This window comes from Penicillium alfredii (assembly GCF_028826965.1).
Source record: "Penicillium alfredii strain IBT 34128 chromosome Unknown utg000007l_segment0_segment0, whole genome shotgun sequence".
Classification (NCBI taxonomy): Eukaryota; Fungi; Ascomycota; class Eurotiomycetes; order Eurotiales; family Aspergillaceae; genus Penicillium; species Penicillium alfredii.
Window position 1 is genome coordinate 3,029,845 of NW_026622704.1, and position 14,844 is coordinate 3,044,688.

The following is a 14,844-nucleotide window of genomic DNA, read 5'->3' on the forward strand; positions in this document are numbered from 1 at the left end:
GACCGGCACGTGTCCTCTTCGCCCAACATGGGTATCATCGGCAATGTCATCTACTATAGCTTCCATCCCTCTGAGTTGAGGGCAATTGCTCAGTGGTTCGTACGGCTTTGCGAATAATTCCAATTGTGTCGAATATCTGGCTAACCATGTCCATCACATAGGAAAGTTTGGCACAACCCACCACATGAGCGCAACCAAAAAGATGACACGGAAACACAAAAGATCTGTTTCAAGTTCCTGGACCAGACCAGCCGAAGTTTCAGTGCTGTGATCAAGGAATTGCATCCGGAGCTGCTGCTTCCCATCTGTGTCTTCTACCTGGTCCTCCGCGGTCTGGATACCATCGAGGACGACACTTCCATTCCCCTGGAGACTAAGGAACCTCTCCTTCGGGATTTCAAAAACATCCTCACCCAAGATGGCTGGTCCTTCGACGGGAATCGACCTGAGGAAAAAGACCGAGAACTGCTGGTCCAGTTCCACAATGTCATCACCGAGTTCAAGAACATGAAGCCGGCCTACCAGGTCATCATCAAGGACATCACGGACAAGATGTCCAATGGTATGGCCGACTACTGCCGCAAGGCGGCCTTGGATGATGCCAGTGTGCAGACGATCGAGGAGTATGATTTGTACTGTTACTATGTGGCCGGCTTGGTTGGTGAGGGCCTCACCCGCCTCTTTGTGGAGGCTGGGTTTGGCAACCCGGCTTTGCTTAAGCGCCCACACCTTCACAAATCGATGGGTCTTTTCCTGCAGAAGACCAACATCATCCGTGACATCCGGGAGGATTTCGATGATGACCGACGGTTCTGGCCCAAGGAGATTTGGTCGAAGCACGTCGACCAGTTTGAAGATCTGTTCAAGCCGGAGAACCGAGAGGCTGCCCTGAACTGTAATTCTGATATGGTCCTAAACGCCCTGGAGCATGTCGAGGAGTGCCTCTTCTACTTGGCCGGTCTGCGGGAACAGAGCGTGTTCAACTTCTGCGCCATCCCGCAGTCCATGGCAATTGCCACCCTTGAACTCTGCTTCCGCAACTATGCTATTTTTGAGCGGAATATCAAGATCAACAAGGGTCAAGCGTGCGGCCTCATGGTTGAGTCAACGCAGAATCTCCAGGTTGTATGCCAAACCTTCCGGAGGTTGACACGTCAGATTCACAAGAAGAACACCCCCAAGGATCCCAACTTTCTAAAAATCAGCATTGTTTGCGGCCAGGTTAGACTTGTCTTTTCCCCCCATTAAAAAGAGTGAGCTTGGCTAACTTCTTGAAATAGATCGAAAAATTCATCGAGACCATTTTCCCATCGCAGACGGCCGAGGCGGCAAACCGTCTGGCCTCTGGCGAGCTCACCGAGGCCGAAAGGCGAAAGAAGAGTGAGGACGCAGAAAACAGGCAAGATGTGTATCTCATCATGGCCATGATGGGCTCTATCATTTTCGTCATTGCTTCTATCATGGTAACCCTCCCCGGCTTTTAATTTCCCCTCTCCGACTTACCTGCTGACATGCTTAGTTCGTCACGGCCTGGATGATGGGCGCACGCTTCGACCTTGCCTGGCAGGAAATCAAATCCGGCAATTTCAGACCCCCGGAGCGGCAGCATTCCGAACTTTGATTTCCGTTTCCCCCTCCACGGCGTTACGACTTTTACACCCTAATCCTCGATTATTCCCCGTGCCGGTGGCCTCCTGTGTCACTATTCTTCTCATCCTCACCCCTCCGTGCTGCCGGTGCCACGATGTGTATTGATAGTAATATACTATTTCTTGATCGATCCCCCCCACTGACATTGTCCTCTGTTTTCAGTGTTCATCATTCAGCACGGATGTCAAATTGCGATCCGGCCTTTCCATGGCTGCGGTTGTGCCGAAGAAGTGCTTATATCGAATGGAGATTCAATCTCCTTGACCAGTGACGTACTAGATTTGTGTTCAGCGGCGCCGAGTTCTACTCGGGGCCGAGGTGGCATACGTCCATTGAGGATCTGGGACATGTTGTACTTGTAGACTTATTGTAGCGTTGGATTAGATCGCCTCAAATGGCAAATTGTCTGTCTCCGTGGGTTTTTCTTGTCCCATACAAACTTGGTTTCTATGAATCCTTCACTGCCTGGATAACAATCTTAAGCTTGCTTCATCGTCACCACCAGCCAGTTCTCTTGTCCGTAACGTCGAAATTTCGCCAGGATGATTTGTCCCACCACATTGTAGGCTGCGTAGGATTAAAAATCGGACAACCATGCATCTAGGCTTGATTTACTTATGGAATCTTGGGATATATTGAGTATGCTACGGAATGAGTCTCTGGAGCACAGAGGCACAATGTCTTGTTGTGGCGCTAGTGCTCTTATCGAATCAGAGATTTCTCGTTTCTCATCCGTCTTCTACAACCCATTTGTTTGTGGTTTCATTCAACTTTTTATCTTCTGCTGATTTTCGTTCTGCTACATCGACAGTCGGTCGGCCCTCGGCAGTGGCGCTTGCCCAACTGCCGTCTCATGCGACACTCGCCATCTCTTCGAGTTTGCTCATTTGCGCGTGCACCGTCTGTTCCCATCCCTCGAAGACCCTCATCCTTCTCAATGGCATCCAAACGGGACAGCTCTGTATGCACGGGCAGCGCTAGCGAGTCCCTGTCATCGCTTTCTGCAAATGACTTTCGGACATACAACCGCATGTCAGAGCAAATGGACGCATTTGTAAGCGGTTTTATACCCTCATGAATACTGTGGACGTTTCCTTATGATTTTTTGCTAAGTCTGTGCAGCATCATCACTTCCGTTTAACCTGGGATCAGCTCTGGGGTGCTTGTGCCGCTCCAGGGAACCGACCTGGTGGTCTTTCGGCACGCCAAATGATCTTGATGGGCCTCCAATTCTGCTCCCAGCTGGACTTCCACCACTCCATCGAGGAGCAGCATATCTTTCCGGTCTTGGCGAAGAAGATGCCCGAATTTCGAAAGGGCCTCGACTTGCTGCGCCAACATGAGCAGATTCATGCCGGTCTCGAGAAGCTTGAAGCCTATCTCGAGAGCTGTCGCTCAGGTGAACAAGACCTGCGACGTGAAGAGGTGAAGCGACTGATGGATGGCTTTGGCGAGGTGCTGTGGGCGCATTTGGACGAAGAGGTTCAAACGCTCGGTGCGGAAAATATGCGCAAGCACTGGTCGCTCAGCGAGATGCGACGACTTCCTATGTGAGGTCTGCAAAATTGGGGTTGTCGTCCGATGCCACGAGATATTTTACGGCATAATTTAATACTTAAGAGAGCTGGGGGTTGCTCGGTTAGTCAATACCTAGCCGAAATATATCTGTTTGGCTGATATCTGTCTGCCTTCGTTGGCCCTTCTTTTTCCAATGCATTTTCAACCACGACATCAGAGCGATTTGATTTACCACCGACGAATTAAATGTTTGATAAAGTTTCCTTTTCAAAATCAGCGCGCCTGCATAATGCTTGCAAAGCTCGTGCCACTTTCTCCTGGATGCTTGAGCCAGCTCCTTCATATGCTGCTCCCGATGTCGTTCACCATGTGAGCCACGGGATTTAGCAACACGTCCCTTCTTGCGAAGATCAGAGCCTTTGAGGCGATGATCATACCATAAGCCTTGGCATACCGATCACCACATGCGAGATTTGATTCTGCTGATCGCGACCATCCACCAGCCATGATGGCTGTGCGGCAAGCAAGATCGGGCGCACGAGGACATGTGGTTATCCAAGAGGGAAAAGATCAGCTAAAGAATGCTTGCGGCAACACATTCCATGCGGAAAGCCAACCACGGTCAAGGTAGCAGAGCTGAGGAATGCGAACCCATCGTCATCGCTTGGCAGGTATGCGTGCTAACCCGCTCGGACTGACGTTCGCATGCTTCACCCATCTGCGATCTTCTTTTTTGATGATTGCCTCTCCAAAGCTTCATGGATAGCCACACCTCTCGACTTTGCTCTGATTAGCGGGATCGGCAATCGGTCTGCCTCTTCAGAAGTCCAAGTTCATGCCATGGAGCCAGTCAATCGCCAAGATTAGCCCAGTTGGGTGAGACAAGAGAGCATTATGCAACTCGGGTGGGCTGGGTGATAGACTCATACTAATACAAAGCACAGCAATAGAACAATGCCCTTTGTCTCTTTGACATTCGATTGTGTCCGAGCCAGAACTGGATACATCTCGTGGCAGAGATCGGGATATGGCACCGTCGATCTTTCTCTGATCCGTCGCCGCAGTCAAATGTTACTGTGTCTAGGGAATGCTCCTGTCACCCAGACACGCAAGCTGATCTCATTGCTCATTTGAACACCGGCCCACTGGGTTGGTGACGAAGACGGAAAATATGTGCCTGGCCACGCGACGTCCTGAGTGACAGGAGTTGCAAAAGGGAGAAGATCAACCTCATAGTCAAACCCAGAGAGCCAATAGCCTGGCTTCCCTTCTCTTGACTGCTTCGATGCCTGGAAATTCGATGTCGTGTTCTCTCCACCCATCCAACGGGGCCCTGATGATGTCTCAGGTGCCGCCATCTGAGGCCACTACCTTTTAACACCACGGGCTCCATTGCCCCATGCGGTTCCCACGCCGCATGCAAATCGAACGTGAAGAAGATAAAACTCAGCATCATAACCACTCATAGGATAAGTCGGACTCGTCACGCCACTCTCTTTTCTCTCCTTTCTTTACATCCTCCCCCAGCACCCGTGCTCTCCCACGCCTACTACCGCCACCATGAAGCTGAGCAGCACCATTCTCACCACCGCCATGTTGGCGGGTGTCTCCCCTCGCGGCCCCGCGCACCGGGCTCGCTGAGCGTCTGGAGGCTCGCGGTGTCCTGTCGCGCCAGTCGCTCCCAGCCGACAAGCTGCAAAAAGCTGGCGAAGAGAACGGCGTGCTCCTGAAGGAGGGCTCCGATTCTCCCAGTGTCCAGTACAGCAAGAACTGGGCCGGCGTGGTGCGAGAGCACCCTCCTCCCAGTGGCACATACACGGCAGTCTCGGCCACCTTCACAGTCCCGGAGCCTACTGCCACGGATGACTCGGGCGATCTGCAAGCCGCATCCGCCTGGGTTGGCATCGACGGAGACACCTACACTCAGGCCATTCTGCAGACGGGTATCGACTGTTACGTCCAGAACGGCACCAAGGCCTACGACGCCTGGTACGAGTGGTACCCTGAGACCGCGGAGAATTTTGTCCTGGAGCTGTCTGCGGGCGATGTCATTGTCGCCAAGGTCGAGTCTTCCTCACCTGACAAGGGTGTTGCCATCATCGAGAACAAGTCCTCGGGCAAGACTGCCACCAAGACCCTGTCGGCTCCCTCCACCAACGCCACTCTGGGCGGGCAGAATGTCGAGTGGATTGTCGAGGATTTCAACGCCGGTGACTCCATGGTCCCTCTGGTCAACTTTGGCAAGGTTACTTTCACTGGGGCCGAGGCCAAGTCCGAAGACTCAGAGTTTGGTGTCAACAATGCCCAAACCCTGGATATTCAGCAGGATGGTGAGGTGAAAGCCGATGTCAAAATCATCAGCGATTCGGAATTCTCCGTTACCTACCAGTAAACTGGGGCCACGATATGATTTTTCTGGAGTTGGAGGAACTTCCGCTTTTCTATAGATTGTCTTGTCATATACCTTGATTAATCACACCCAGTAAGCTTGGTTATGATAGAAGAAGATGTGAGTTTGCGCAAACAACCATATGAACCTTGAATTTTGACCTAGATGCTTCTTTCTCTTAATCTTTTAAGAAGTAAACATTATCTTAATACAGCCTCACTTACTCTAAGTCACTTACCCTCTCTATAAGAATTATAATAATAAAAATTAGTAGAAAAAACAATAGCAAAATAATCCAAATAACAAACAGTGATAGAAAGGAACAGAGAAAGAGAGAGAAAGAGATCAAAGAAAGGTTTTTAAATATGGTGTGATTTTCCGTCGCTTGAGACTCGGATGCCTGGCTTGGCTGGCCTAACGCTAACGACGACATACTTGGTATAGGGGAAGACAAGATTGACAGACACAGTAGTATGTGATGTAACAAGGAAGTAGAATACAGCTGACGTAGAAACAGAGTCAGGGTTGCGAAGACGAGAGATGAGGAAATCGGTGTCATACTGCGACACTAGCACACTTATACCCAGTCTAGGGCTAGCATCTACTATCGAACAAACCATTTATGGATATGGACCAGCTTAACGCCCCTGTTGAACAGGAATAGGGCGCCCGCAAGCCGGAGGTACAGTTAGAGTCGAAAACAGCTTACCTTCTGTACACAGACGTGTTGTTTCCCGAACCCTAATATGAAACAGCCTAAGCTAAATATAGCATAGCCGTGGATCCCTTACTTCCCAAATAGAAATGTGTATTTTGTTTTGACCATGTTGATACGCACCTTGAACTTGCACAGGAAGAAATGATTCGGATAGTCTTGTTCACTCTTGATTTTCAGATTCAAGAGGCGGTTCGAGGGCTCTATTTATGTGCCTAGACTGCGGCTTGTCGGGGATACCCTAGGCGCTTAGAGCGCTATAAAAAGTAAACAGATTGAGTTGCGATTGATCAACGTCAACCTGCAGCACAAGAGTTTCAGAAAAGACGTCGTTACATCACAAACCAAAAAGAGGTACGTGATTTGCCGCTGGCAGCACAAATAAGGACATCAGGTAAGGGTCAAACCGCCTAAACAGGGCGTTTATAAGAGCACACCATTTCCTGGGAATGGCCATCGTGGCTACAGTATTGGTCAGAATGAACAGTCGTCCAGCCCCCTAAGATTGCTTGGTCAAGGTCCAAAACGTTTATTGCAACATGCCCATGTATGGGTTGTTTCAACACCCTCAAATGATTGGCGGTTGCAGGGGCCTTGATTCAGGGCTTTTGAAAAGTGGTTCCTGGGAACTTCAAAAGTGGTTACTGGGAACTTGAAACAGCGCCCTCATTTTCACAAACTTTATTAATATCACAATTAGCTGTTTTTTAACCTATGTCTGGTGTTGTCAATTTGTGGTGGTGTCGCAACTAGGATTTACTAAGCGTCAAGAAATCGAGTGCAACATTCCCGATCTCCAACCTCCCACCCAGCAGACTTAAATCTAGTCATTATCCGCCCACCCGAAGCCTAGCGATGAGTCCCGACGTACGACACCATTTCCTTTCGATGATTCAACAATTCAGGCCCCGTGCGACCTTTCCATTTCAACAATCAATGCCTGCTCTGTCCCGAAAATCACCTCGATCCCTTCCCGCGTCCATTGTTGTTCACTCTTATCCACGCAGCCTCGCCGCCCGCACGACGCGTACTTTCTCCAGGAAAATGGCGACTTTCAATCGTGATCATGAACACTTTTTCCGCTATACAAGTGGAAGATGGCTCTGGGATGAAGAACAGCAACTTCGAGACAGGTATAAGGCCTTTAATGTTGCAGAACTTCAAATAGTGGCGGCGCAGGCCATTGGCTCCGGCAATTGCGTATCGATGATAAAGCTGGCAGAGGGAGGATACAACAAAGTATTTCGCTTGCTTATGGATGACGGGAAACAGGTGCTGGCACGTATCCCAAATCCAAATGCCGGACCTCCATTTTATACAACCGCCTCCGAAGTTGCCACTATGCAGTTTGTAAGTTCACTCATCCACGACAAAGCACAAGATATAGCTTATTTGGTTGCAAGGCTCGAGATATACTCCAAATTCCCATTCCCCAAGTATTGGGGTGGAGTGCCACATCTCATAATTCTGTGGGTTCGGAATACATCATCATGGAAGAGGCGACTGGGACCCAGCTTGCAATTCGATGGGATAGTCTGGGCCCAGATGTGAAACTCTCCGTTATGAGGGAGGTTGTGTCTATGGAGACGAAGATGATGTCTCTGTCATTTTCACAGTATGCTTTCTCCCATTCATTGTCATGCGCGAATACTTATGTCTTGGCCGTCAGTTACGGAAGCATTTACTTTGCAAGTGATGCAGTGGAAGGCGCAGTTCCAGCTAATATAATCAGCGAAACTTCCGCCGAATTGAAAGAGAAGGTGTCGAAGGCGTACACTATTGGACCTACCGTTGATAGAGGCTTCTGGAACAAGGAGCGTTCGACTATGGATATTTCACGGGGCCCCTGTATGTCGTGCTGTTCATATATAAAACGTCGGTCTAATGGTCTCCAGGGACAAATCCTAAGGACTACGCTGTATGCGTGGGACGACGCGAAATCGAGTGGATTAAAAACTATGCGGTTCCGAAGCCACCTAGTGAGGCGAGATTGATTTCGAAGGCCCAAAGCTGTCCGCAAGCGCATATTCAGCTACTGGAAAAATTCTTACAGATTGCACCTTGCCTTATGGACGTTGATCCCGAACTCACTCTCTCGACCTTATGGCATACAGACCTTCATTCATCCAATATTTTTGTGGCTAACGGTCATATAACAGCCATCATTGATTGGCAAAGTTCGTGGGCTGGTCCGCTCTTCCTCCAAGCGCAGCCGCCACCGCTCGTTGACTATCAAGGTGGCGTTCTACTCAAACGTCCGGATAACTTTGATAGTCTTGATCCGGAGCAACAGACTGAGATTAAGCGAAAGATATTCAAATCGACGCTTTTCCAGCTTTACCTGGTGGAAACTAAGAAGCGCAATCCTATGCTTACAAAAGCATTCCATATTGACCATGGGAAGACTAGACGCCTTCCTATTGAACTAGCCGGCAATACGTGGGATGATGACATTGTGTCTTTTCGGGAGGCGCTTATCAATATCGAAAAGTAATTCTCTATGACAAACATTTTTATTGGTCAGAATCTAACTTTATTCGCTTAGGTATTGGAAAGAGCTCGGTATCCAGGGGGAATGTCCGTACCACTTCTCACGGGACGAGTTAGCTGGACATGCGCTTGACGCAGAAGGATGGAATGAAGTCCAAGACTTCTTTGACAGTATCGAGGATCTCGTGAAGAGGGATGGTTGGACACATCTGGAGACATTTGACGTTGCCTTAAGGTTTTTCTCGGACCTCAGAAAAGGGGGCCTTGAGCATCTGAAAGGCGAAGATAGGGAGAATTTCGAAAAGGAGACCCGATGGGCCAATAGCAGACATTGACAGCTTAGGCTAGGTTCTATCTTCCTGAATAAAATTCGAGAATAGCAGAGGCAATAAGCGTTATCTACCTATGAAATCAAAAGTCTGACTTGGTTGACAACATTAAGTCGCAATATATAGTACTATCGCGACGGTATGAAGTTATGCTATCAAACATGGCCACCCATCCTCAAAAACAAACTGAGAAATATCACACCAAACGCCAACACGGTTCTCTAGATTATATCAAAGATAGGCGTTGCTTTCTTTATGTTCTTAGCCTAGTTACGAATATCGTCTACAAAACGCCGCGCAATGCCGATTTTTATTCCCTTGCCGACAAAGAATTCAAGGTCTTGATCTTTGTAAATCTGCTCAAGATTAAGGCCATCTGCTAATATTTCGCTGGAAGCTTGTCGAAATGCAGCTTTGAGGGTCTCATCGGACACATTGATGTATGCCACTTACTATACTCTTTGACGGCTATATCCCGAGGCCCAGGAATTCTTAATAGACTTGTGTCTTTTATGATAGTCGAGTTAATAGGCGCCTTCGCAGTTGAGACGTCCCCTTCGGAAGAATAGGACTACGAGGGTAGGATATTGATATTGATTAGGGGGTACGGTGCTTCAGTCTTAGTAGTATTTACTCCTTTACGCTTGTGTCTCTCCAGCCTCTGTTGTTCCTCTAGGTATATATCTTCGCGGATCGTCTCCGGAACGTCTTTGTGCGTCTCGAGAACCCTACCTTTCTCAGCGTAGGTAACCAACTTCCTAAGATATTAAGTCCGAAGCTAATAATACTTTTTCCCTATCGGGTCTAGCCAGCAGTAGGGCCCTAGCTAGCATAATAGTGCAGAACATTTCATCAAATTATAAACGCGGCGCGCCAAATTACCTATCCTCCATAAACATTCTTTTTAGTATCAAGATATACGTCTCGCTTATCAAGCATCCGCGTCGTAACTAAAGATTTACCTCTCTTTTCTCCCTTCCGGCCAGCGGGAGGTTGGCTATCCTCTATATAGTTAAAATAGATACACAATCTAAGTTACTTTCCTCGACGAAAGAGGTTTAACCATATCATAAGCTTTTTTTCAATAGGCGGCCAATCAATATCAGTGTGATCGAATCGTTTTATCAGATCACGCTAGATACAATCGTTTACCGATACAACGATCTCAGTATCATCAGCTCTCACCCGTCCGTTCCGGGAAGTCTTCCGACGAAGGACCTTGTCTTGCTTATCCCGTAAGAACAGTTGCCAGTAGGCACTTAGGGCCAAAACAAGGTCTTCTTCCGTGTCCTTTGACACTACCTTGTTAAGAGTAACCCGCTATTCTATCATATAGTAGATACAGCTTAGCGGTTCCTCGTTATAAACCCTCCCCTCTTCCCACTCAGATAACTAAAGTAGTCTAAGCTTATTCAACTGTGATTAGCTTGTAGACTCGGGTCTATCATCAAGTACACTAGATATGGAGGGGCTGCTGTTACATCGGGTGGCGTTAGGGTTACGGAAGTATCCAGGAGAAGGGGCGTATTCCGAGGTCTCATCCTATAGTTCGACCTCGGACCGGTAAATATCATCGATATAGTAAGGGCTTTAAGTTATTTCCAAGTACATATACGTTCAGCCTTAGACCTATGTTAGCTTCGATGGGGCGGCCAAATGTTAACAAGTATGACAGGCAGTGGTAATGAATGATAACTACACCAGGGAACAAAAAGCCATAGAAAAAGAATGCATATTCTCCTACCAGTTTCAGTCCTCCACAGCACTAGTACGGCATTCCTATATATAGGGCTAGTAGGCACAAAGACTGGATAAAAGACGAAGGAAGAAACGATGGGCGAGCGGGTAGTGGGCTGCAAGGTCGCCAGGTGGGCAAACCTGCTTGAGTGGAAGATTCCAAGAGATTCTACAGAACATTACAGTATCAGAACTAGATCTCGTTTAATACTAAAATCTAATACGACATAGTGTATTAATAAAGTAACCAAAAATAGATTAGCGTGTTTCAAGATAGGGTTTGGGAAATAAATCCTGTCTTTATAGAGGGAATTGTTTTCGACTCCGACTGTATGGAAGCCTGAAGACGATCTCGGCAATTACAGTCAGCGGGGCGATCCTTCGTGCATGAGACTTTCGGACATTAATTTATCTCCTGGCCCGGTGGAATCTCATCCGGCGGAGTTCTCACCTATTACCAAGCATGGGCTTGGCAGTTATGTCCGAGGATACATAAAGAGGGCGTCAACAGGATCTCTCTTGGGCATACTCGCAAGTTTGCGCAAAACCACCGTACAAAATGTCACACAACATTCTCGTGATCGGCGCTGGTGAGCTGGGCACTGAAGTTCTACACGCCTTGGTTGAGCACCCACAAGACACAACAGTGGCTGTGCTCTTACGTTCCAACAGCATCGCTTCCACCGACCCTGCAAAGCAAACGCAAATCCAAGCTCTACAGACTCTCGGAGTGCGATTAGTCCCCGGCGACATTGTTGAGGATTCGGAGCAGAAACTGGCCTCGATTTTCGCCGGCTATGACACCATCATCGGCTGCACAGGCTTTGTGTCTGGTAAAGGGACCCAAATGAAAAGCACTCGCGCCGTGCTGGCAGCAAAGACAGCCCGGTATATCCCCTGGCAGTTCGGGGTCGATTACGATGCCATCGGGCGCGGGTCGGCCCAGGATGTCTTTGACGAGCAGCTGGATGTTCGCGATTTGCTCCGATCCCAGCAAACAACCCGTTGGGCAATTGTATCCACGGGCATGTTCACCAGCTTTCTGTTCGCTCCATTTTTTGGGGTCGTTGATCTCGACCATGCCACGGTCTGTGCCCTAGGAAGCTGGGAGAATCGCGTAACGGTTACCACGCCCAAGGATATTGGGCGGCTGACGGCGGAGATTGTGCTAGGAAGTGAAAGTGACGAGTTGTTCTCCAACAAGGCCATCTTTGTGGGCGGCGATACGATCAGCTACGGACAGCTGGCGCAGCTGGTGGAGCATGTTGCGCAGAAGCCGATCACAAGACGGGTTCTTTCCGTGGCTGATATGCAGGTTGCTCTGGAAAATGACCCGACCAATGCGATGCTCAAATACCAGATTGTTTTTGGGCAGGGCCGTGGTGTGGCGTGGGATCTCTCCGAGACGTGGAATCACCGAGGCATCCGTGCGAAGACAGCCGAGGAATGGGCCAAGGAAAACCTGGTGTGATGTTCATGTGTATAGAGCAGGACAGTGGAGATGAAAGAGATGTACATGAAAATCAATTGACGCCAGCTGGCAGACTTCGCAGATCCACGAGGCCTTAGCTACTCGGCAAATGAGTCATCGCTTCGGCTCCTGAGCAAAAGCCCAAGTATTCCTGTTTTGATATTTTTTATCACCAACACTGTTAGACATGACTATTCAGATTGAACCGGCTCGGTTCCCAGAAGACAAGGATGTCGTAGTGTCGTTGTTCTCGGGCTACGCGGCCTCACTCGGCATCGACCTCACCTTCCAACAATTCCAAGCCGAGCTGGATTCCCTGCCGGGAAAATACGCAGAACCCAAAGGCGGCGCGCTTTTGATCGCACGGGAACACAGAAACCTCTCGGTCGCACCGGGCACAGCTTCTCAGCAGCCTATCCCAAGTGTTGCCCCGGCCCCGCTGCTGTCCGTGGGATGTGTGGCTCTCCGGCGCAGCGCTGACAACTGGTGCGAGATGAAGCGATTATATGTGGTCCGAGAAGCGCGTGGAATGCGCCTCGGTGAAATCCTCGTCGAGGCCATTCTTGTACATGCAAAATCTATGGGTTATCGTGGTATCCGCCTGGACACGCTGCCCGAGATGGCGGCCGCGCAACGGCTCTATCGCAAGTACGGGTTTGTGGAGATCAATCCATACTACGACACACCGATCAAAGGAACAATTTTCATGGGCTTCGAATTTTCCCCACAATGACACCGGCAACGTGCAGTTTGCAAGCAGAATACCGAGGCTTCTCGTCGAGGTGTGTGGAGTGTGGAGGGATGAGCAGACATCATCGTTCGTTTTTTTTTTTTTTTTTTTGCGCGAAAAGCCTCTGAACAACAGTCCGTAATGAAATCCATGAATTGTGGATCCTGGAAACCAACGCGAGTGAATCGCGCCTCTCACAACCGCGTCGTATGACCCAGCCGAATTTCTCACCAGTGGAGGGAAAGGCTCACCCAGAGTCTCGTAGTCGAGGATAGCGCTCTGGCATGTCTAAAACAAGATGTCTGAGAGCTGATATCTCATAGCCTTTCTGCAAGGCCATCACTCATCACCTGCAGACGTTTGGTACTGCTCAAAAATGTCTCAATTAGTGCGCAGAGAAGACTGCGATATAATGGCCCTTGATGTACTTGTCGTTGGCGGGGATATCGCCGGCTTCTCAAGCAAGGTCAGTGTGGTCAATCGTTCCGTTCTCATCTGAGTATTGATCAATCTGAGTGTGCTGACGTGGGAAATGCTGGCAGGTCGTGGAAAAGTCAGACATCCTACAGGAAACCGGAGCTGCAATTGATCTTCGGCCGAATTGCACTGCGATGCTATGTTGGATGGGAAGAGGGCCTACCAAGTTTGGTAGTACATTCCTTCTGGTGTAGTTAAACCACGTCCAAAGTGAAAAGAGATTCTTGGTAATGATTGGTAATGAAAGGTGTTGGTTTGCACACTGACGACGGTCTCGCAGTCTCAAATACAACAGAGCATTCCCCCCCCCCCGGGCATCCTTCTCATATTCAGTGATCAAATCGTATTTTCAATGACTCCTGTCTGTGGGAAACCTTAATAAAAACCTCAAACATACCCAAGGCGCAGGGCGCGGGCCGCAGGCGGGTTCATCGAGTGAGCGGCCGAGGACCATCGCCTGGTTACCCGACCATGCCCCAGCAACAAAGTGATTAGTCTCTGTGCACTTTTGCCTTTAGATGAGTCCAAGGCACTAACCATGGTCGAGAGTGAGTGCGATAGTCAAAATCGCAGTTGGCAAGCTCAAAGTGTGGGACTTGTATGATATGGAGACGCTGCCGATGTGAACCCAAGACCACACTACTTTCATTGGCGATTGCGCACATCCATTCCAGTCATATGAGAATTCGAGTCCATCCAGCGTCCCACGCTGGCCGAGAAACAAATCTGGGAGAGGGAGGCGCAATGGCCATTGAAAGCGCCCGCATCAGCATTGCCAATTCGATCGAATAGTGCAAAACGTTGCTGGAGGGGCCATAGAGCGGCAGGAAATTCCGTGGTTCACGCGATCCTTCGGAAAATGCTCGGATGCTCTCGCTGGTGTCTGTTGAATGCAATGTGATCTTGTTTTCCAACCGCCAGTGGAGTTTCCAGTGCACTCTGTTCCCACATTCCGGCATTTTGGATCATTTCGACCTCGTGACAGACCTACCCTGGTCCGATTATACATCAGGAAGATCCACAGTCTCGGGCCCAGGTTTTGATTCAATGCCAGGGTGCCATTGACGAATGTCACCACAGGGTACACCGTGTGGTGTGCTGCTCTTTTTTAATCTTCGACAATGAATTTGGCGCATGGATCGGATCTCCAAATTTGGGTGGAACGTCGGGCGGGTTTGGGCCGGGCCCTATCCCGCCCCGCTTCAATTCTCCACTGCGTCCCGGAATTCTGGTTCGGCATTGGTTACCGATGGCCTGGGCTGGAGGGAAGGGGGTTTAACGCCGATCTGGCATTTAACCCGGATAGGGGCTGGTAGGGGGGAGTGGGTAACGGGGACA

At 49.3% G+C, this 14,844-nt stretch overlaps 6 protein-coding genes across 6 annotated transcripts; all 6 read left to right on the plus strand.

Annotated features, from left to right (window-relative positions):
* Nucleotides 1–27: 27 nt before the first annotated feature.
* Nucleotides 28–1,621, plus strand: erg9 (bifunctional farnesyl-diphosphate farnesyltransferase/squalene synthase; the record flags this gene model as incomplete). Its single annotated transcript, XM_056656380.1, has 4 exons — nt 28–95; nt 162–1,221; nt 1,281–1,463; nt 1,520–1,621. The coding sequence occupies 4 exons, from the start codon at nt 28–30 to the stop codon at nt 1,619–1,621; spliced, it is 1,413 nt and encodes a 470-aa protein (XP_056511993.1).
* Nucleotides 1,622–2,587: 966 nt separating this feature from the next.
* Nucleotides 2,588–3,204, plus strand: NUU61_005799 (hemerythrin domain-containing protein; the record flags this gene model as incomplete). Its single annotated transcript, XM_056656381.1, has 2 exons — nt 2,588–2,704; nt 2,773–3,204. The coding sequence occupies 2 exons, from the start codon at nt 2,588–2,590 to the stop codon at nt 3,202–3,204; spliced, it is 549 nt and encodes a 182-aa protein (XP_056511994.1).
* A 1,524-nt stretch (nt 3,205–4,728) lies between these two features.
* Nucleotides 4,729–5,560, plus strand: NUU61_005800 (A4/G1 family peptidase; the record flags this gene model as incomplete). Its single annotated transcript, XM_056656382.1, has 2 exons — nt 4,729–4,773; nt 4,811–5,560. The coding sequence occupies 2 exons, from the start codon at nt 4,729–4,731 to the stop codon at nt 5,558–5,560; spliced, it is 795 nt and encodes a 264-aa protein (XP_056511995.1).
* Nucleotides 5,561–7,208: 1,648 nt separating this feature from the next.
* NUU61_005801 (phosphotransferase enzyme family protein) lies at nt 7,209–9,097 on the plus strand (the record flags this gene model as incomplete). Its single annotated transcript, XM_056656383.1, has 4 exons — nt 7,209–7,622; nt 7,676–8,120; nt 8,168–8,762; nt 8,818–9,097. The coding sequence occupies 4 exons, from the start codon at nt 7,209–7,211 to the stop codon at nt 9,095–9,097; spliced, it is 1,734 nt and encodes a 577-aa protein (XP_056511996.1).
* A 2,290-nt stretch (nt 9,098–11,387) lies between these two features.
* On the plus strand, nt 11,388–12,299 carry NUU61_005802 (aromatic alcohol reductase; the record flags this gene model as incomplete). Its single annotated transcript, XM_056656384.1, has 1 exon — nt 11,388–12,299. One exon carries the CDS (start codon nt 11,388–11,390, stop codon nt 12,297–12,299), a length of 912 nt encoding a protein of 303 aa, XP_056511997.1.
* A 187-nt stretch (nt 12,300–12,486) lies between these two features.
* On the plus strand, nt 12,487–13,032 carry NUU61_005803 (uncharacterized protein; the record flags this gene model as incomplete). The annotated part of the gene is made up of 1 exon (XM_056656385.1): nt 12,487–13,032. One exon carries the CDS (start codon nt 12,487–12,489, stop codon nt 13,030–13,032), a length of 546 nt encoding a protein of 181 aa, XP_056511998.1.
* Between the last annotated feature and the right edge of the window lie 1,812 nt (nt 13,033–14,844).